Source organism: Pimephales promelas, chromosome 2 (genome assembly GCF_988280905.1).
Source record: "Pimephales promelas chromosome 2, fPimPro1.hap1.1, whole genome shotgun sequence".
Classification (NCBI taxonomy): Eukaryota; Metazoa; Chordata; class Actinopteri; order Cypriniformes; family Leuciscidae; genus Pimephales; species Pimephales promelas.
In genome coordinates this window covers 12,779,796-12,801,683 of record NC_142770.1, presented here as the reverse complement: position 1 = coordinate 12,801,683, position 21,888 = coordinate 12,779,796, and the positions used below count along the sequence as shown (strand labels likewise).

Genomic DNA, 21,888 nt, shown 5'->3' with positions numbered 1-21,888 from the left:
CAGTGTGTGCCATAAGCAGCATGCCCTGAAGGTACTCAAAAGATTTTGAGACAGCGCCACCTGTTGGTCAAAAGTTATAATTAATTTCTGAGAACGCTAATAACTTTTGAATAAATTTGCCTATTGCAATGAAACTGATCTTAATAGATTCCTTGGGTTATGCCGAAAACATAGATATCAGGTTTTGCATAATCAGCCAAACTTCCTGTCCGCCATCTTTATTTTTTAAAAAAACTTCTTTTTCGAACTCCTCCTAGACCGTTTGTCCGATTTTCACGAAAATTGAGTCGTATCATCTCCAGATGGTGCCGAATAAAAGTTATGGATTGCATGACGATAGACAAAACCGTTTTCGTATACCACAGCATCAAATTTGAGGCATGCTGCCAAAATGACTATTTAGGCTTTATCTCTGCAATGCCTTCACATTTTGACACCAAACTTTGCATGTGTCATTGTCACCTCACTCTGACCACACATCTATTTCGTAACTGCGCCACCTATTGTTCGAAAGTGATAACCCATTAAATCATCTTATAAGTTAATGTTTATGTGATTTTTTTAGCCATTTGCCAAAAGTTCTCTCAAAATGCCCGTAATTGCTCCTTGCTGCAGTTGGTCTGCCACTCCTAGCCATTTTGGCATATGTTGCCACTTCTTGCGCTTGGCCCCGGTAATGGCTGCTTGCAGCTATATTTTCCTGTTGTAACTGTAAAGCTGCTTTGAAGCAATCTGTATTGTATAAAGTGCTATATAAATAAATGTGACTTGTCTTGCAAACAGAGTTCATTTCGTAAAGCAGCTCTAAAAATAAAATAGTGTCATTGTTCAGCTGAAGTCAGTTCAGTATTGATTCAGTTCCATTATAAACATCATCAATTATTAAATTAGTTCATTTAATCTATGAAGAAGTTCAACAGTGATGTCATCATCCAGCTCAGTTCAGATCTCATACAACAGCGTCAGTCCAGTCAGATCAATAATATTGTTGAATATTAAGTGTCCCCAACTAAGCAAGCCAGAGGCGACAGTGGCAAACTCCATCCAGTGACAGAATGGAGAAACCAGGCTCAGTTCTCCTCTGGCCAACTTATGAACATGGTGTGATTAGGATTTAGGCTGCATCACAAATCAGAAATCAGACAGTGGATCGGTAGCATTCAAATATTTCCTTTTGCTTGAAGATGGGATTCATCAGCCAGTATGGAACCGAAACTGGTCATAGGGCCTGGTTCTTGTGGTCTCTGCTGAGGATCTGTGTAGACGGCTGTCGTGCCGACAAGGTCTTCTCAAGGGATTGTCTAGTAGACGGGGTCTCCGCTGACATTCAGGACCATTGTGGTCGTCTTAGGGTGCAGGTTCACCATCTGATCTGGATACGGACCGGATACGGCTGACTACGGTAACCTCTGGATTAACAGAGAGACTAATATTAGCATGGATGCAATTCTTCTTACGATGTAAAAAAGTACATCGGGTGTTAAGGGAAGTGTTCCCGGTTCCGCTTGACCTATTTTATGCGGCCTAACAATACTTTAACAGACCATAGAGTTAAATGATAGAAACTGATTATGTGTTATTTGTCTGCCAGGTTAGAGAGATGTGTTTTTAGTCTGAAAGTCTGCTTCCCAAACAAGGCTAGGAAGTCTGTTCTAGAGTTTGGGTGCTAAATAGGAAAAGGATTTACTGCCTGCAGCTAATTTTGATATTCTAGGTATTATCAACTGGCCTTTTTTTTTTTTTAGATTGCAATAGATGTGAAGGACGTTTCGAGCTGGCTCAAGTATTGAGGAGTTAAACCATTTAGTGCTTTGCAAGTAATTAGCAATGTTTTTAAATATATGATGTTTAATCGGGAGCCAAAACAGTGTTGACAGAACCGGGCTAATATGGTCAGACTTCCTGGTTCTGGTAAGAACTCGAGCTGCTGCATTTTGGTCTAGCTGGAGTTTGTTTATTAAGCGTGCAGGGCAACCACCCAGTAGAGCATTACAATAATCTAGCCTTGAGGTCATGAACGCATGAACTAACATTTCTGCTCTTGTCACTGATATTTTGTTTAAAATGGAAGAATGTGGTTTTACAGATGCTAGAAATGTGGCTTTCAAATGAAAGAATGGTATGAAAGAGCACACCCAGATTCCTAACTGACGACGAGGACTTGACAGAGCAGCCATCAAGTGTTAGACAGTGCTCAGTTTTTTTTTTTTTTCAGAATAAAGTAGTCAAATAGAGGTTTTCATCAATAGATGCGACTAAAATGAATTAATTCTATAATATTTCATACGTCACTGAAGGTGTAGGCCCTGGATGCACAGATAAGACCCTGTTGTCAGCGATTGCCAGTGCCCTTCACACCAGTGCGGCTCCCATCACTGGCCAACTGTCCGCCGCTGTGGAGAAGAACCCGGGAGTCTGGCTCAACACGGCTCAGCCTCTCTGTAAGGCCTTCATCGTCACAGATGAGGATATCAGGTATTTCAGCCTTTTGAATGATGCATGGTGTCATATTTTATATGACAAATGTATGTGTTGGATATTGATGTAAATAATGTTTTGGTCACAGAAAGCAAGAGGAGCTGGTGTACAGTGTTCGGAAGCGACTGGAAGAGGCTTTGATGGCTGACATGTTGGCCCAAGTGGAGGAAACATCTAGTGAGGGAGACTCGCTCAAACAGGAGGGAAATTGTAATGAAGACAAACAGGAAGTATAGCAAAGGTAGTTGAGGAAAAACGACTCGTTTCCTGAAGGAAATAGTCACATAAACTGAAACATCCCTCTATAAGCAAGCATTGTTTTTTTCACAGGGTATTCAAATCTGTGTGAAACACCTGCACATGAGTTTCCCAACACTGATCAACACACCACGTTGTCATCTCCCAGCTTCGCTGAAAATCCATGTTCGCCCACCCGTTGGGATCTCACAGAGACTGTTTGCTCGGTTTTATTAGTATCATTTTTTAATGTTCTGAACGTTTTCTGAAAGAACAAAATGTTGGAAAAGTTTCAGTTGTACTGCCTTCTGCATTAAATGTTTTAAGGTTTATTTTTTTAGGGGGTATTTGGATTTGATTTGGAGATGGAACAATCAAGTCAAAAATACAATCCTCCCGTTCTAGTGGGTGCTAAACTTTATCACAGCTGATATGTTGATTATTCTCTGTGACTAAAAAAATCTTTAAATCTCTGTCAAAAACAGAAAATATTGACTTTGCTCCCTGTTAGTATTGTTGAACAATATTCCAAGTTGAAAATCAGTATTATGCAGTTCAAATTCAGTTTGTATGTTTTCTCAATACCAAATGTTTTATCAGGGACAAGACTTTGATAAACATTAATAAGTTACAAAGTGGTTTTTTGTTTCAGATTTTCTGTTTTCGACTCATCTGGTGCTTGTTCAAACTGCCTGATGTTTTTCTTCATAAGCTGTTCATACTTGACACTGAATAACATTTCCACAGTCAACCTGGAAGTGAAATGTGAATGGTGATTCATAAAATGTGACACGTGATTTATACTTGGTGATGTGTAAACATCCTGTGAAAAGCAACTTAACTAAACATTTTGCTGGTTGAAAAGTATGTTTTTATAAAAAAAATGTTTTGTTCATTGCCCATATCATCACAATGATGTCCATGTTCTCTTCTACATTTCCTAAAATAAAATGTTCCTGTGTTGAATGTCTTTATTGTTTTTTTCTGCAATTATTTGACAGGTGTTATTGATCCACTTTCTTTATGTTATCAGTAATGTGCCACCCTACTTTATGCTGCTATGAAATTGTTCAGATGCACAGCCGTTTTGAATGTCCCTCTCAAACATCAAGGATTAACTGTTAACTTACTATTACGGATATGATGGCTGAATCTTTAACAGACCAAAGGGCACCGGGCCAGTCACTCGCTCTGAGAAGCAAATGAAAAGAACAGCTGTAGTTGTAGAGAGGTTTCATTTGAGCTGTCAAAACAGAAATTAACTCTCTGGCTAGATGGCAACCACAGAGCTCTACACAAAGGTAAGTGCATTTCATAAGTTTTTATGTATAATAATTTTTTTTGCAGTTTCATTGAATGTCATTATGATCAGAATAGATAGACAGATAGATAGACACAGATAGATAGATGATTGATAGATAGATAGATAGATAGATAGACAGACAGACAGACAGACAGACAGATAGATAGATAGATAGATAGACAGACAGACAGACAGACAGACAGACAGATAGACAGACAGATAGATAGATAGATAGATAGATAGATAGATAGATAGATAGATAGATAGATAGATAGATAGATAGATATAGTGTTGACCGGCTGATGTTAATGTTTAATGGTGCTGCTAGTGTTTTCATGCTGATTAAGGAGAAAAAGAGTGTCACTGGGTTGGGCCAGATAGTCACTCAGGCACATGACCCAACAAGCAAAACGTTCCTCTAACGTTCCCCAATGATCCCATGAGGCTATTTTTTTGGGAACCAAACAATAGGAACGTTCCATGTAGGTTATTTTTAGTTTCCATTTTTGAATGTTCTGGGAACGTTCCCTTAAGGTTAACCGAACCAAAAACCAACGTTCCCAGAAGCTAAATTTGTTTGCTGGGCAGTTGTGTAACATTCAAAATATTGAATCAATTTCCTTGGTATTCATATCTTTAGAAATTATAATAATCAAGACTGCAGACTATAGACTGCAATGTCCTTTTTTGCCTATGCACACCTGGCTTGGAGTTTCTAGTAAACCTTGATTAGCTGGTTCAGGTGTGTTTAGGGTCAGCACTAAACTCTGCTGGAGGCGCAATGTAGCATTTTTTGTTTGAAAAGCAATGGAATGTCAACCCGTCTTCAACACTTTCATCAGTTAAAATGTAATTGTTTATAGCCTATTTCCACAGAGTTAGACCTAGTTCAATTCGGACATTTAAGTATAGCTTTTATAAACTAACATGTCTTGGTGTGCATCATGAGACAAAACCGGCCCGCTGACATATTTTAAGATAGGTCAGTCAATGCAAGTTGCTTTCAGTAAAAACAGCTCAAATATGCATATAAGTCAGGCCTTGTCTGAGAAAACAGGTTTATATTTTCTTTCAGATTATGCAATTTTTGTTATAAAGTCTGTATCATAGAATGACAACTTTCTGTTGTTATTTTGTAGGTGTTTGTTGAAATCGAATGGCTTAAATGTAATTCAAGATAATTTAGTAAAACTGCAGTTTTACTATTACAATATTACTGTAGTAGAACCATGGTATCAAAACCATGGTTTTTAAAAATACCAGTTACTACAGTCATGGTTACTATGGTTTTACTGTACAATATTACTGTAGTAAAACCATGGTATCAAAACCATCGCACCAAAATACCACGGTTACTACGGTCATAGTTAACTACTTTTTTACTATAGTAAAACCATGGTTAATTTTCATAAGGGGCGCCTTAAAGTTTGTGTAATAATATTAATTAGCGAAGTAGTGAGGGATAAGAAACATTAGTAGAATGGTCTTTGTATTTCCTTCACTTCGAAAAACGCATGCAACAAGTAAAATAAATAAATAAATAAATACAAAAGAAAGAGAGAAAAAATAACCTCATGGGCACTGCTCCGACCCGAGTTCCATCTTCGAGACCCGGCTCGTGGACTTTTCTGGATCCAGTTGCCTCTTTACTTCCTGTTAAAACACCAAAAAATAAATTTATGATCAGCCACACACTAATTTGTGGTATTCTATAAGCTAAAAAATTACTTTGACTATTTTTTTTTTTGTTGATTATGCTTTGTATTTATTATGTATCGACCCTCAGGGTGCATGTGTGTGGGTGCCAGACCCAGAAGCTGTGTGGGTGTCTGTACAGCTGCTTCAAGACTATCGTCCTGGAGACCAGCAGATCTTAATCCAACTCAGTGATGGCAGAGTAAGACAAAAACACACATATGATACTGAAATGAAACCATGAGGCCTGACGGCGTCACAAACGGTACTGTATATATTTGTTTTTAAATAAGGAGATGGAGTATCCAGTGTTGCCTCCGGCAGGTCTTCCCCCTCTAGGTAACCCTGATATTTTGGAGGGGGAGAATGACCTCACAGCTCTAACCTTCCTCCATGAGCCAGCGGTACTTCACAATTTGCGAGTGCGCTTTCTTGACTACAATAGCATTTACACATATTGCGGTGAGTTAAATTCTGCAGAATACAGTGGCAAGTTTTTACAGCCATCACCCATTAACCTCCATTTTACTGGGTGTAAAGTTCAAGGCACAGAGATTCACTCATTGTTATATTGGCTACTGTAAAGAACATTTACCAAGCACTGAGTTTATTGGTGTGTGAATTATGCAAAGAAAATGATGGCCTTGCATGTTAAACTTCATTAATTACATTTTTTTTCATTTCATAGATATATAAATCTAATTTAGATAACTTTCTTATACTTTAATAGGGATTGTGTTGGTGGCATTAAATCCATACGAACAGTTGCCCATTTATGGAGAGGAGGTGATTGATGCTTACAGTGGCCAGGACACGGCTGATATGGAGCCTCATATTTTTTCGGTGGCTGAAGAGGCGTACTGCACTATGACCAGGTCAAGAGCAAGCAAATTTCACTTACAAGAAGAGTTCACTTACAAAAAAGTACCATTATATTTTGGACAAATTACTTTAAATTCCTTTGAAGTACCATGCAAATGATTATGTAGATATCAAAGTACCCTTTTCATTTGACCTTGTTACCACACAGTATACAGTAGGGAGTTTCATTCTGAATTTGTATGTCATTACCTTAACCGACACATATGGTTTTAATCATAATTATATGTGCAGAGAGGAGAAAAACCAGTCCATCATAATCAGTGGAGAATCAGGTTCAGGTAAAACTGTATCTGCCAAGTACACTATGCGTTACTTTGCTGTTGTGGGTGGTGCGGCCCAGCAGACCAGTGTGGAGGAGAAAGTTTTGGCGTCCAATCCCATCATGGAGGTACTGAAACTTGATTTCTGGCCTTTCTGGTAAAGTAAGAGGCTGATTATTAGTCATTTAAATTAACTTAAATGATCATTTTAACCCTTGCAGGCAATTGGTAATGCAAAAACAACCAGAAACGACAACAGCAGCCGTTTTGGAAAGTATATTGAGATAGGATTTGGACAGAAAGGGGATATAATTGGGGCAAACATGAAGACCTACTTGTTGGAGAAATCAAGAGTTGTTTTTCAGGTGATTGCTTGATATAGTGAATATCTCACGATTCAGTGACCATTCAAGTTTAGTTCTTGAGATGCATTTTGTATTGTGACACATTAACAGGCAGCTGAGGAGAGAAACTACCACATCTTCTACCAGCTTTGTGCTTCCAGGAATTTGCCAGAGTTGAGGACACTCAAATTGGGTAAAGCCAATTTAAAAGCAAATTTAATTATTTGTGTTGGGTCGTTTTTATTTAATCACCAAGCCTTACTGCATCTCAATAGATTCTGCGGAGAACTTCCATTACACCAACCAAGGACAAGATGTGCACATTCCAGGCACAGATGATGTTGTCGAGCTGGAGCGTACAAGAAATGCCTTTACTATACTTGGTAAGTTAAAATACACCCATATATTCCTTAAAAACAACGTGATGAACTTGAAACTTGTGGTTCACCCCTGCAGGAGTGCAACCAGACCAGCAGATGGAGATATTTCGTATACTGGCAGCTATTCTTCATCTGGGGAATGTCAACATACAAGCCAGTGGTCGTGGTGGGGACCGAAGCTACATTAATGTACAAGCACCATTTCCAATTATTGTGTACATTTTTTTGTGTACGAATCAAAATCAAAATTTGAAGAACTGTTTGATGTCTGTACAGATAAAAAACAGGAGCAGTGCTGTCCTTGCTAATTTCAAACAAGTAGTTTGTGATAATATGGACATACTTCCTTATTCACCATATTGTCAGGCCGATGACCACTCTTTGGCTGTCTTTGCCAAGCTTTTGGGGGTGGAAGGTGCTCAGATGGCCCAATGGCTATGTCACAGGCGACTGGCGGTGGGTGGGGAGATGCTTGTGAAGCCCATGACAGGGCAGCAGGCTAATGAAGCACGGGATGCTCTGGCTAAGCATGTGTACGAGCAACTATTCACATGGACGGTACAGAGACTCAACTCATCCTTACGAGCACACCGGGAACAGCCCAAATCTTTCATAGGAGTTCTTGATATCTATGGGTAAGAGTTATTTTCCGTGTAATAATCAATAATATAACAAAAATGTACATGTTGAATTGTTTTGTCAATTTATTTGTGTTTTTATTGTTTATAGGTTTGAGACTTTTGACAGGAATAGCTTTGAGCAATTCTGTATTAACTATGCCAACGAGAAACTCCAACAACAGTTCAACAGGGTAAGTTTCCAGATATCGGGACTTGGATTACGTTGAGTTTTTTTTATATTTTTGTCCAGCGAATCGTGACCTGAAGCATTTCTCCACACTAGTGAAGCTGTACAAGTGCCCATTTTTGTTGAGTTTTTCAGAACTTCTCTAGACATTAGTTGACTGGTTGACTCAACTTTGTTCATTAAGTTAAGTTTTGTGGTATGTGCTTGTCAGCATGTGTTTCAGTTGGAGCAAGAGGAGTACCTGCGAGAGGAACTTCCCTGGAATCGTATTGAGTTCAGCGATAACCAGCCATGCATTGCACTCATTGAAGGCCAGCTGGGCCTACTTGATCTTCTGGATGAGGAATGCAGAGTGAGCAAACTACATGTTGTAACACAAGTTGTAATCCCTCTTATCATGTCACCAAAGTGTAAAACACATTCTCTCTCTGTTCTAGATGCCGAAAGGCTCGGATGAGAACTGGGCTCGGAAGGTTTACGACCAGCACCTGAACCACAGCCCCTACTTTCGTAAACCCCGCATGTCCAACTCTGCCTTCATCATTGTGCATTTTGCTGATTTGGTCAGAAAACATTTACTGAGAATAATTTAGCAAATATTTAGCAACTTTTCAACATTTGTGATTTTATTGCTGGGGTTTTTTTTGCGTTAGGTTCAGTACGAGTGTGATGGCTTTTTAGACAAGAACCGAGACACTGTGTGTGAGGAGCCCATCAATATACTGAGAGCTAGCCAGGTATTGTGTGAATAGTTCAATCATTGTCTTTTAAAAGATTTAGTTTTGTACTCACTCTGCCTCTTCACAACTGTCCGTATCCTTCCCAGTCAGAACTAGTTGCAGAGTTGTTCCAGAAGGAGTCAGGGGGATCCCTCCCCAACTCCTCTCTTGCAAACGGGAGCGTACGTTCAGGAAAGCGAGCTCACAGAGAGCACAAATTAACTGTGGGTTTTCAGGTGAGCTGCTTCTCCTGGTTCCTGTAATAAGAAAACTCTTTTCAAATGGTTAACCAGTCATGCTCAAATCAATCTAAATCCCTTAAGGCATAGGTCTTCAACCCTGCTCCTGGAGGCCCACTGTCCTGCAGAGTTTTACTCCAACCCTAATCAAACACACCTGAACCAGCTAGTCAAGCTCTTCAGGATTGCTTGAAAATCACAGACTGAAGCAGGTTTGATATAAACTCTGCAGAGCAGTGGGCATCCAGGAGTAGGGTTGAGGACCTCTGCCTTAAGGTGTTCTCTGACTCTTTAGGTCTGAGATTTCAACCTTTTCTTACATGTTCTTTCTTTGTGTGTCTAGTTTCGTCAATCCCTGCAACTTTTAATGGACACCCTGAACAGCACCACTCCCCATTATGTCCGCTGCATAAAGTCCAATGACCTCAAACAGCCCTTTCTGTAAGAAAAATTAGATATCCTATGTGTTTATGTTTCTCAGATTTTGGAGTAACCTTTTCTTGTCTTTATATCAGATTTGATCCCAAGCGAGCAGTGCAGCAATTGCGAGCGTGTGGAGTCTTGGAGACCATCCGAATCAGTGCCGCAGGCTACCCCTCCAGGCAAGTACTCTTCTATAAGTCGGCAGGGCAGCAGTGGCTCAGTGGTTCATGTAGGTTGTCTACAAACCGAAAGGTTAGTGGTTCAATCCCCGGTTCCACCTGACCAAGTGTTGAGGCGTCTATGAGCAAGACATCTATCCCCGACAAGCTGGATGGCGCCTTGCATGGCTGACACCACTGTTGGTGTGTGAATGAGGGGGTGAATGTGAGGCAAATGTAAAGCTCTTTGGTGACCATTGGGTCTATGAAAGCGCTACCAAGTTACCAAATTTACCAAGTCTGTCAAATAAGAAAAACATAAGTTCCTTCTTACATCCCAGACTCTTTTGTTCGTACTCCAGGTGGACGTACGAGGAGTTCTTCACCCGCTACCGGGTGTTGCTACATGATTCTGTTTCTCAGGATGATGTACGGCGTTCCTGTCAGAGTGCCCTGCCCAACCTCATCCCTGATCCGGAGCAGTACTGCTTTGGCAAGACCAAGGTCTTCTTCCGGGCTGGACAAGTTGCAGTACTGGAGAAGCTGAGAGGGGATCGGCTATCTAGAGCAGGGGTTTTGATCCAAAGTTGGGTGAGAGGCTGGCTGCAGCGTAGGCGTTATCAGCGGCTCCGGTGGGCCACCTTCATCCTGCAGCGCTACACCAGAGGAACCCTAGCCCGAAGGTGGGTTAGAGTGTTACCTAAAGAACACACTGTGTACAGTAGGTTTTTAGGTACCATTCTAGTTGTGTCGGTTTTCTAATAGGTGTTTCTATATGTGATCCAAATTTTGAAGTATACTTCATTGTTACCTAACCATTAGGTTGGCGTGGACCCTCCGTTATACACGCGTTGCTTTAATCATCCAGAAAACTTACCGCATGCTGGCTGTGCGACAACTTTATATGACCATCAGAGAGGCCACCATCAAAATCCAGGCCTTCATCAGAGGCACCCAGGCTCGTCGCATTTATAGACAGGTAACGTGCATTAAAATGTGTTTCTGGGTATAGTTGAAAGCTACAGGCTCATTTGACCCTGCAGATGATAAATGCAGAAAAAATGGCCAAATATTAACTTGATTATTCTAGGTCTAGTTCTATTTTAAAGTTCTAACTCAAGTAATGCAAATCTCAATGCACGCAGCATTTCTGTTATGATAAACTCAAGCAAAGCAGTTGGACTAATGCATTTTTAGATTTCTGTAAGGTCAACCCAGCAATCTCGAATGGTCCCATGAGGTTATTTTTTTGGGAACCAAACAAGAACGTTATAGGAACGTTCCATGTAGGTTATTTTTAGGTTCCATTTTTATAACGCAAGGAGACTGTTCCGGGAACGTTCCCCTAACCATAAGGGAAAGTTCTAGGAATGTTCTGGTAACCAAAAACTAACGTTCCCAAAATTAAAAACTAGTAATGTTACATTATTATTTTATGATTTGTTTAATAAATCTCTTCTCTCTTTAGATGCTGACAGAGCGGGCGGTGGTGTTTTTGCAGGCACGGGTGCGAGGCTGGCTGGCCCGGTGCAGTTTCAGGCGCGTCAGAACTGCAGTCGTGCTTCTGCAGAGTTGCGTGCGCAGACGAGTTGCACGTAAAGAGCTGTTGCGCCTGCGTGCTGAGGCTCGATCGGTAGAGAAATTCAGAGAACTCAATAAGGGCATGGAAGTCAAACTCATGCAGCTGCAGCTCAGAGCTGACCAACAGGTGAGAGGTTGCAACGTCACGGGTTTCCATCCGTCCAATTACGGTTATGACATGGTGTGCCGTGGGCCGTGAATGCAGCATAAGCTCATTGTTTTGGTTCAGGATGACTGTATGATGCACACAGATAAATCAATTATAATAAATACTGTATTTAAAAAAAAAATAAGAATTGACCACTTTGATTTCCCGCTGACTTTAACAGGAGGAAATATGAGCATCCAACTGTGTTGGTAGGCGAACATAGTATTTAAAATCCGGACAGATGGCCGCACAATGTGAATCATGTGTGCTTTTCTTTTCTCAGGCGAGAGAGAGTGCGTCTCTGAGGGAGATTCTTCAGTCCGAGCGAGCATCTCACAGCTCTGAGCTGGAACAGCTGCGGTCAAGCCTCCTCAAACTCAAGATTCAACTGCAGGAGAATGCAAACACTGCTCCTTTACTTGCAGACAAACAGGAGGAGGACATAAGGAAAGCTGGGGAGAAGGCCGCCCAAGAGATTCTCCAGCTTACACAGGTGAGCCATGTTTCACATACACAGTTAACAGAAGCCACTTATTTTTATCCATTTATTTATTTTACAATTTCTTGTCTTGCAAAGCAGTTGGTTCTGTTTATACTCACCAGTTTTGTTTGTTTACTTCCTGTTGACTCTAGGAAATCCAAGCTCTCCGATTCGAGAGAGATTCTTTGGAGAAAGAGAAGGATGACTTGGCTGTTCGTTTACAGGATCAGGAAAAGGCTCAGGAGGGTAAATGGATTCAATTTGTGTCAATTCTTATTGTGAAATTAACCACTAAGGTTTAATCTCAATTCATGAATTACCTTTAAATAGTAAATAAATGGCAGTCAAAGGCTCATTTTAATGTATTTAGACACAATAAATAAAAAAATGATATCAATAATTTATGTAAAAGTAAAAAGTTGAACAAACTGCATGTTTCAGAGAGCCGGCAGCAGTCTGTGGATCAGGCGGGTGCATCAGTGCAAGCAGAGCTGGAAGAGGAGAGGAGGAGATACCAGAGTTTACTTAGAGAGTTCACGAGGCTAGAGCAAAGATATGACAACCTAAGAGATATGAGCCTATTCACCACCAATGAGGTACATCTTTAGAGAATTTGTGTAAGGAATAATTGATGACAGGTTAAATTATTAAGAAAAAAATGCACACCTCACCTCAAGACATTGTTCAGATGTTATGTTTCAAGACATTTGTCAGGTTTTTGTCTTTAAAAAATGATTGTGTGTAGGACTAATTTCTTATGCAACTCATCTTACACCTCTGTCGCTAGTTCCAAAACATCATATTTCACAGCTAATAATGGAGGCTTGAGCCATTGATAGCAGACTAAGGCCGGATTCACATATAGCGCCTAAAAACGCGTAAACGCTGGTCGCGCCGCATTCTCCATTTTCCAAAGCGCCAGGGCGGTTGCGCTTCAGTTGGTTCTTGTCACATGACCTATTGTGTGCGTATGGTGCGCTTGCGGTATTCTGAAAAATTGAGATGTTTTTATCTCGACGCGGCGCGGATGCGCATGGAAAAAACAAGCGCGTCGCACCGCGACCGCATCGCTTCCATTATGAGCACGCATACCGCGCGCCTACATTTGAAATAACGAACTTGACCGCGCAAAAGACGCGATATGTGAACTAATGCAGTTATTAAAAAGAAGTCATAGTGTCATATCTGGTACATGTGGATTCGCTTACCAAATGTGGGCCGAATCTGGGCCGACACTATGTTGCTGTCTGGCTTGGGTAAGCGTGTCTAAATAGTCTCTGTGCATCTTTCAACGGTATTTGACAGCAAATATTACTGCACTTGTGTAAAATGTATAGGCCTATCTTTTAAGTTGCTAAACTATTTTACTGATATAATCGTATGACAAAACACATTTTTGTGCGAGTGTGTCCGTACTGTGTGTGCGTTTCCCTAAAAATAACGTTCGTCAACCAGTCAACCCGTTAGTATAAATTATAATGAAATAAATGTACGATTAAAATAAAAAACAGGTACACAATACCCCTGTATGTACAAATTAGAAAATATGACAATATACTGTATATTAATTAAAAAAATATGTAGGCTAGTAGCTAATTCTAATATTTGTTTTCTAGTTTTATTTTGTGTTAACATTGTATTTAATCTTAAACATAAGCAAGAACATATAAGTGTGCTCCCTCGCAGCATTCACGTGGACATAGGCGAACAGATTCGACTGTGTCTTTGGAGCCTCTTTCGCCCGTCACCACGCCGTTCTCGAGCTCGCCCATCTTCCCTTCGCCCGAGGAGATCAGGAAGATCAGCGTCACGTCAGCCACCGACAGGAGACCCTGGAGCCATGAGCAACCTCTGGTCAGACATTAAAAGTCTATTTCTAATAAAAAAATAAACAAAAAAGCTATGCATTGAGAACAATAATGTGACAATATTTACCCACAGAACATCCTAATGGAGGATATGAGCGTTGCGAAGGACACAGCCGAGGGGATGAAGGGGGAAGATCTCAGATATGCGTACGATGCTGTACGGGTGGCCAACAAGTCAGTTTCCTTTCACTCAACTCACGTTCATCATTGAGACTTTAGAAAGTCATTGATGGCACTATATTGTATGGTTCCAGGTTTCTAGAGACGCAGCTGTTGTCTCAGAGAGGGCAGTGGGAGCAGGAGATTGCAGCTCTCAGGATGAAACTCCAGCAGGCCCATGACAGAGATACGCCTGGAGATCCTGAGATAAATGTACCTGTTCCATCTGAACCTACCATTTATTATTATTTGGAACAGGTACTTTGTTCAGTTGTAATTTTGTGCTTCTTTATGTGTGTGAATGAAGGAACTAACAGAGCAGGTGGTGGTTCGAGAACAGGAATGTGTCCGATTACGTCGAGAGCTCAAGGAACTGAAGCACACTGTGAGCCTCAGGAGAATCCTGTCTTATGCAGGTCTGTGTGGGTCAAAAAAACATCCACTCTACACTTAAAACTAAAGGTTACATCTACTCTACACTTACAAACACTTATAAAAAAGTGTTTTATGTTTGAAAGGCAGTGTGTCACACTTACAAATATCCTGCTCAGGTGTAGCGATAGCTGCGTCTCAGGACCCAACATCTCCTGGCCCTCAGAAGAGCCAGACACTCAGCGGACTACTGGAGTGCAGGAAGAGAGATGAGAGCAAGCTGATCAAACATCTTATAACAGGTCAACAACACACTCAACAGTTTTACTTTTTAGATGGTTATTCAAGCTGACTGACAGGATTTATCATTCCTCTGTGACAGATGTGAAGGCGGAGGGAGTTTTGTCTTTGTCCCCTGGACTGGCAGCCCGGGTTCTGTTTCTGTGTGTACGGCAAGCGGACTGTAGTGGCGATCAGACGCGAGTGAAGGGGCTCTGTGGCGCTGCTGTTAGCGCTATTAAAACTGCCATGAAGGTCAAACAAGCATTTATATCTTTACATGCCATCAAATTGTGCTTCTATTGTCTATAATATCTTACATCTATATCTTACAATTTTGAGAAAAAAAGGTCAGGATTGTGACAGATAAAATCATAATTCTGACTTTTTATATGTGAATTGAGTTATAATATCGCAATTGTGACTTTTTTCTATCAGAATTTTGGGAAATAGACAATCTGACAAAAAAAAAAGTCAGATTTGCTAAAAAAAAAAAATCAGAATTATGGAATATTAACTAATAATTGAGATACAAAAAAAGTCTGAATTTTAGAAATATTTCCTCATAATTATGAGGAAAAAATCTGGTTAGCATTTGTAGGCCAACCAGCAGTTAGCATCTAGTTCCCTCGACAAAAACCCAAAAGGATTTTCCCATAGATTTTTGGGATTATCGCTAAAAACAAGCTCTGTCATCACATATTTTACACGGTTTGTCCATCAACATCAATCTCAAAGATTAACTTTTAAGATTTTTGAAGTAAAAAGTCAAAGGTACACTATGAACGAACTACACCACGGTCGCTCAACTTCAAGGTCACCATCACTAAGCTTCCCAAAACTCTTTCAGTTTTTGTCTAAAAGCATTTTCCCAGAACCTTTTGAGTTAGAATCGTTTATAAGAGCACAACTATAAGCATAATGAGGCTGTAAAAGCGGACTGTGTTTACCTTTTCAGCATGATGTTTAATCTCCTCGACTGCCTCTGTAGTCCCATTTAGCCACTTGTTAGCAACCGCCATTTTCAAGACACAACAGCTTAAAAAAATCATGACTGGGGTAAAACAGATGTATTTTAAGTCGTAGAATAAAACTTGAAAATATCTTGAGCTTGTGTTCACCACTGACCTTATTTCAGCCATTTAACCAAAACCCTGTTTAAGAAACCCATTGGCTTCTGGGCTAAAAGTGCTAAAATGCTAACTTGCTTCTGCGTTTTGGCCTACAACATTACATCATACCTACACCATTCTATTATTTGAGCGGTAAAGCTATTTAAATATTTGTACAGTCATTTTACAGTTAACAATATTGTCACATAGTCTAATAGAGTGCCGAAGTTATCACGTCACTCTGTAGGCCAAAACGCGGAAGTGAGTTAGCATTTTAGCACTCCCGTTTCCCTCGCTCTATGGGATTTTTGAATGGGTTTTTGCTAAATCGCCTGAAATAAGGTCTGTGGTGAACAAAGCCTCTAAATATTTTCACGTTTTGATCTATGACATAGAACACGCACAGTTATAACCTGTTTCGGCTTGTGTTTTTTAAAAACGTTATATAGGCTTCAAAATGTATAAATTTTGGATTAACTTGTAAAGATTATCTTGATAGACAAAACGTGTAAGGGTCACAACTCTTTGTTAAACACAGATCTTATTTTTTGCGATTTTCCAAAAGTCTATGGGGAAAATGCATAGCTTTTCGATCGAGGGAACCCATGCGCCGCTAGCTTCCGAGTTGTCCTACAAAGTGACGTCATCACTTCGGCACTCTATTAAGTCCATAATAAAGTAAGCTTAATTAAATTCAGGATGAACTGTATGTCTGTGTCTAGGAAATGTGTGATGTGTGTAGAGTAGATTTTAAGATATTAATTGGTCATATTTGAACAATAGCAATGTGATTATTGTAGAAACACGGTAATGATCTGGATATGACGGCGGTGTGGCTAAAGAACGCTTACCTGCTCAAAGACCTGCTCCACCAGCACTCTCACCAACAGGTGACAGATCTGTCCTCCAAAATATCATTTTTATTTAGTATTATTCTTAACCCTTGGCAGAAAATACAGGCTTAAAATTGAAATAAAATAATGAGTTGATTCATGAAATGTTTGAACCTTTTCTGGTGAAGGATGTGAGGGGCTGCGAGGAGCTGGTGCCTCTGGTGACGGACGTGCAGGAGTGTGTTCGAGCGCTCAGTGATGTGTGTATTCAGGCCTATCAGCAGCTGCTGTCCATCTCTGAGAGCCATCTACAACCTATGATCGGTACACTCATATAGACAGAAAGACCTTTCATACAGATCTGTCAATGATCTTGATTGTGTACTCACCTCTTTACTTCAGTCCCAGCAATGCTTGAAAGTGAGACCATCCCTGGTCTGGCAGTTTCATCTTTAAAGAGTGTGGGCCGCAAGCGAGCGGGTTCGGACCCCCGGCCTCCCACCAGCACAGAGGGGACCACTATGTCTGCAGTGTTGAGGGAACTGTCAGCATTACACACAGCCCTGTCCCATCAAGATCTGCCCTCGGCCCTGCTGGCACAAGCCTTCCGTCAGCTCATGTACCTGCTGTCCGCCACCACCCTCAACAGCCTGCTACTGCGCAAAGACATGTGCTGCTGGAACCGCGGCCTCCAGATCAGGTCTGTTACTTCAACATTTGCTTGAGGGAGTTGTGCATCAGATATTTATATCCTTCTATCATAGGTATAATGTGAGTTTACTGGAGGAGTGGCTGCGGAGTCGTTCGCTGCAGGCAGGGGGCGCTGTGAGCGCTCTGGAGCCTCTGATACAGGCAGCACAGCTTCTTCAAATGAGCAAGAAGACTGAAGCGGATGGACAAGCCATGGTCCAAACCTGCAGTGCATTGTCCAACCAGCAGGTGGCTATCTATCTATCTATCTATCTATCTATCTATCTATCTATCTATCTATCTATCTATCTATCTATCTATCTATCTATCTATCTATCTATCTATCTATCTATCTCGAACTGTTGGTCCAATGGATTTCAAACTTGACAGGTGTCTTGATATTCTGTCAGTTAAACATTAAGTCGGCTACACTGTTTACTTTTGATGTAAAAAAAAGTGATTCTTTTCAGGAAATTTAGCAATTCTTTTCAAGGTTGTTATTATACATTTATTGCAATGTAATTATACATTATTACAATTTAATTATACATTATTTGCAGTGTTATTATACATTTATTACATTATTATTTTGTTATATTATTTTTAAAAAAATAAGTAGCAATTGTTTTTGGAAAAAGTAGCGATTCTTGAAAAAGTAGCGATTCTTTTTGGTAAAAGTAGCGATTCTTGAAAAAAGTAGCGATTCTTTTTGGTAAAAGTAGCGATTCTTTTTGGGAGAAGCAGCGATCCTTTTAAAAAAAGTAGCGATTCTTTTTGAAAAAAGTAGCAATTCTTTTCGAAAAAGTAACAATTCTTTTTGAAAAAGTAGTGATTTAAAAAAAAGATTCTTTTTTAAAAAAGTAGCGATTCTTTTCGAAAATAGAAATTCTTTTTGAAAAAATTAGTGATTCTCTTTGAAAAAGTAGCACTTCTTTTTGAAAATAAGAGATTCTTTTTGAGAAAAGTAGCGACTCTTTTTGAAAAAGTAGCACTTTTTGAAAATAAGAGATTCTTTTTGGGAAAAGTAGCGATTCTTTTAAAAAAAAGTAGTGATCGTTTTTGAAAAAATTTGATTCTTTTTGAAAAAAGTAGCAATTCTTTTAGAAAAAGTAGCGAGTCATTTTGAGTAAAAAAGTAGTTATTTTAATATATATAAATATATATATAGATATACGATAAATTATATAATTTTATTTTTATATATAATTTTACATTAACATAATATTAAAAATCTTCTCACAGCTTGTGAAGATGTTAAGCCTCTACACACCTCAGAGTGACCTCGAAGAGAGAGTAACGCTCAATTTCATCCGTATAGTACAGGTAAGAGTGACATGATGTGAATGTGAGCGCTGTAACAGAAGATCATAGCAGGGTTTTGTCCAGGAGTGATAATGCTGCTTTTCTGTGGGGTTTCCCAGGGGCTGCTGAAGGGGCGCTCTGAGGGGCAACCTCCACAGCTTCTGATGGATGTCAGACGGGTGTTCCCCGTCACGTTTCCTTATCAGCCGCCTCCGCAAGTCACTGCCGCCCAGCTCGAAATCCCAGAGTCCCTCAAGATCTCCTTCCTACGCAGAGTTTGAATGTGGGTGTTCCTTTACCTCCTGAAAAGCTTTTTTTGTTTGTTTGTCATTTTGTATACATTGTTATCATGCACATTTTGAACCGATTGTAAATGTTTAATTATTTTAGCTTGACAAAGCCGACAAACTATCCATTACTCCCACCATCGGCACCTACCGGTCCGGTGTAACAATGTAATCGACATAATTTTTTTAAGTTACTTTCAAGAGGTGATTTACTCATATTTTGATCGCTACCGTAGACCTAATTTTCACGCATTCTAAATGTATTATTGTTATCTTTCTGTCTAAATATTTGTATAACTTAAAAAATAAAATACAATAATATAAGAATGTCTAGTCATATTCAACATTTTAAAAACATGTTTAACAAAACAACAACCAACAGACTATTGAACGATGTATTTTTTAACCATTTATTGGAAGTAGAAACAAACCAAGGCTGGCAAGTGTTTTACCTCCACCCCCGATAAGAACGATCATATTTAGAAAAACAAAAATTAGAAACATCTTTGTATAAAAAAATCTCTCATGCTAGCACTCTGTACCACTACACATCAGTAATACATATTTATATATTCACAAGCCTTTCAAAAATAGAAAATAATACCCAAATATCAAAATAAATGACAAAAAGAAATCAAGAGAAATAAATACAACAATTGAATATCACATCAAAGATACATGCTGGCACAAGAAGAATCTTTCCCAACATGCACTGCTTCTTATATACAGGCAAGGGGTGGCTATTTGGGTGCGTGTGGAGTTATTGTTACTTGTGTCTGTGTGTGCTTTGTCTCGAACTACATGCTCACTACATCCTGTAATATTACTATTCACAGTCAGCAACACACAGCTTTAACATTAGAAATCCTATCATCCAAATCAGAGCATTTTCTTGCTACAGATGCAATTTTCCAGTCGGCAGTCATTTCAACATTCATTAATGCCATTTCCTGTGATTGAACCCTACAACGATGAACACTGAAGGATTCAGCATGTAAAACAAAACCAGCGAAGTTTGCAGCTGCGGGTTGTGCCGCCCATTCGCGATGTAAACAATCCACTGATGATTCTGACTGATGCATAGACTCTTTTTAGAGAAATAATAGAAGGAAACATAAAAAAATAGCTGTAGCGCAAGGTGCTTATTGGCTAAATTCACTATGCGACGAGATAATTTCACCTAAGTGGTTCATTTTGACACTTATGGTTCAGCGCAATACAGCAGGAAGGAATGAATATAGTGTTTAAACCACATTATAAAGCGTCTCTGTTGTGCTTTTCTAATATGGTGGATGGTTTGGCAGTAAAATGGCAGGATTCATCAGCGGTTACTATGGCAACTCTATAGGAGTGATTCTCAACGGCTGTGATTCTTTTGAGGTGTGAAACCAGAGATTGCTGTAGCGGGGGGGAAAAGCCCCATTTCGCATGGAATGATCCGGAGTGGTATGACATTTAACTGTGATGTAATAAAGTGAAATCTCACTGGAACAGGCAGCTCTGGTGTCTAATATAAGCAGTGTTTGTCAATCCAAACTTGCACACATACATCGTGCCTTATCATGCCGACAAACACTTGATAAACTGCACAGGCACTCGTACTTGAACAGGTCGGAAAACATATTAGATACACAAAAACAGGACAGAGTTGGCCTTGTGATTGAATCTTAATGTGCGAAGCATCTTTACAAAGTGTCAGTATCTCATAGTCTTTACAGTAAGTATAATTCGTTGGATTTCCTGCAAGGGGTGTCTCCGAAAAACACCCAAGACATTTTCATACTACAGGAAAAAGCAACCACTCTGCATTCAGAGGTGTATTTGGTTGTAGGTCTATTTTTTTTTTCTTGTGCTTCTAAACGATTGCATAACCTTAAAGTCTGACCCATAGTGGGTTTTGGTCCCTAATAAGTAGGTTAGGGGGTGAAATGGCGGTACATAGTGGAGAAACTATACCCTGACATTAAGACACCTTTAGAAGGGTGCAGGAATGATTGACAAAAGGCCTCAGTAAAGAGGTTTTCGACATCATTACAGATTGCTTGACATGGAAAAAAAAGTGTACATCATGCCTTAATCTGGTTATAAATTAATATAAATATATTTTTAATGTAATTACTATAATATATCATTTTGTAATTGTTATCATTATTATAAATATAATAAATATTTTTTTCTGGATTTATATTTTGATACGTGTGAACTGAATATTTAATGTTTTGCAGAATAAATAGATAATGTGTTGGATTTAAGTAACTTTTTTCCTTGGAATATGCATTATAAAAATCAAGGACATCACAAACATCAAGTATTTCAAAGATACAATATCCTGTGTCTGTTTCATGTGCCAAATTGTGCTTGTTAAACAAGCCCTTCCTGGCAGGTCTAATGGCAGTGCACCGAGTACAAATATATAACTGCTTTGTCACGTAAACGGTTGGTCAAGTGAAGAACCAAGATAAATATGTCTTGTGTATTTTATCTGTGCGCTAGTGCAACATCTGAGCATTAGGGGGCAGTGTTTTCAACAAAGTAACTGTGCCTAACTAGTACTCCCTGGTCTTAGCTCCGCCCCTCCTCAGCAGAACGCTGGTCGGATTTGAGTTTGACAAATTCTTTCGCGACGTCGTCGTTGTTGCGCTGGGACAAGATTCGCAGTACGGTCAGGCCGGTTTCATCCATGTGAATGCGTTTACCTAGTGGTAGCCAGCATGCTACGCTACCCCGCGGTGCTACGTCCTTTAGCTGCAGTACCGCCATTCCGACGGTGCGGTCCTCTCGTGCAAAGCAGTAGTCCTTCACGCACACCTGCAGCTCGTAGCACTCGGGACCCACTTCGTTACTCAATGTG

General features: G+C 39.8%; 3 protein-coding genes and 1 long non-coding RNA gene across 9 annotated transcripts in view; 2 read left to right on the top strand and 2 right to left on the bottom strand.

Annotated features, from left to right (window-relative positions):
• Window positions 1-3,685, top strand: part of mbd3b (methyl-CpG binding domain protein 3b) — a 20,763-nt gene extending 17,078 nt beyond the window's left edge. For all 3 annotated transcript variants that reach the window (XM_039695019.2, XM_039695021.2, XM_039695020.2), the window contains 3 exons: window positions 2,298-2,475; window positions 2,567-2,719; window positions 2,809-3,685. In XM_039695019.2, the coding sequence (XP_039550953.1) occupies window positions 2,298-2,475; window positions 2,567-2,714 (326 nt within the window). In that variant the 3' untranslated portion in view covers window positions 2,715-2,719; window positions 2,809-3,685. The remainder of the gene's footprint in view (window positions 1-2,297; window positions 2,476-2,566; window positions 2,720-2,808) is intronic.
• Window positions 1,042-12,647, bottom strand: LOC120495442 (uncharacterized). 2 transcript variants are annotated; one of them, XR_005626053.2, is made up of 6 exons: window positions 12,565-12,647; window positions 12,255-12,318; window positions 9,179-9,362; window positions 5,590-5,671; window positions 3,846-3,906; window positions 1,042-1,409 (listed from the first exon to the last, which is right to left on the bottom strand). It is a non-coding gene; the product is annotated as an uncharacterized LOC120495442 (long non-coding RNA). The 2 variants fall into 2 exon arrangements; XR_005626052.2 differs by lacking the exon at window positions 12,565-12,647 and having other exon boundaries at window positions 12,255-12,351.
• LOC120495425 (unconventional myosin-Va) lies at window positions 3,882-20,438 on the top strand. Its single transcript, XM_039694993.2, has 35 exons — window positions 3,882-4,016; window positions 5,805-5,915; window positions 6,007-6,175; window positions 6,444-6,588; window positions 6,827-6,983; window positions 7,077-7,220; window positions 7,311-7,392; window positions 7,475-7,582; window positions 7,656-7,768; window positions 7,946-8,214; window positions 8,309-8,390; window positions 8,598-8,738; window positions 8,824-8,949; window positions 9,040-9,123; window positions 9,213-9,341; window positions 9,688-9,785; window positions 9,860-9,946; window positions 10,288-10,608; window positions 10,748-10,904; window positions 11,394-11,633; window positions 11,938-12,147; window positions 12,288-12,381; window positions 12,577-12,731; window positions 13,822-13,989; window positions 14,077-14,177; window positions 14,258-14,375; window positions 14,470-14,578; window positions 14,714-14,836; window positions 14,917-15,068; window positions 16,726-16,815; window positions 16,947-17,082; window positions 17,161-17,458; window positions 17,523-17,697; window positions 18,691-18,771; window positions 18,870-20,438. Exons 1-35 carry the CDS (start codon window positions 3,990-3,992, stop codon window positions 19,029-19,031), a joined length of 4,962 nt encoding a protein of 1,653 aa, XP_039550927.2. The 5' UTR covers window positions 3,882-3,989; the 3' UTR covers window positions 19,032-20,438.
• The window catches only part of unc13a (unc-13 homolog A (C. elegans)), a 45,782-nt gene continuing 43,327 nt past the window's right edge, over window positions 19,434-21,888 (bottom strand). For all 3 annotated transcript variants that reach the window (XM_089135393.1, XM_089135400.1, XM_089135395.1), the window contains one exon: window positions 19,434-21,888. In XM_089135393.1, coding sequence (XP_088991519.1) covers window positions 21,600-21,888 — 289 coding nt within the window. In that variant the 3' untranslated portion in view covers window positions 19,434-21,599.

Bases quoted from the DNA above. Each gene is read 5' to 3' on its own strand.
- LOC120495425 (XM_039694993.2), top strand. From the start codon at position 3,990: ATGGCAACCACAGAGCTCTACACAAAG. The intron at 7,769-7,945 runs GTACAAGCACCA...CCATATTGTCAG, and splicing joins GGGACCGAAGCTACATTAAT to GCCGATGACCACTCTTTGGC. The intron at 10,609-10,747 runs GTGGGTTAGAGT...CCTAACCATTAG, and splicing joins AGAGGAACCCTAGCCCGAAG to GTTGGCGTGGACCCTCCGTT.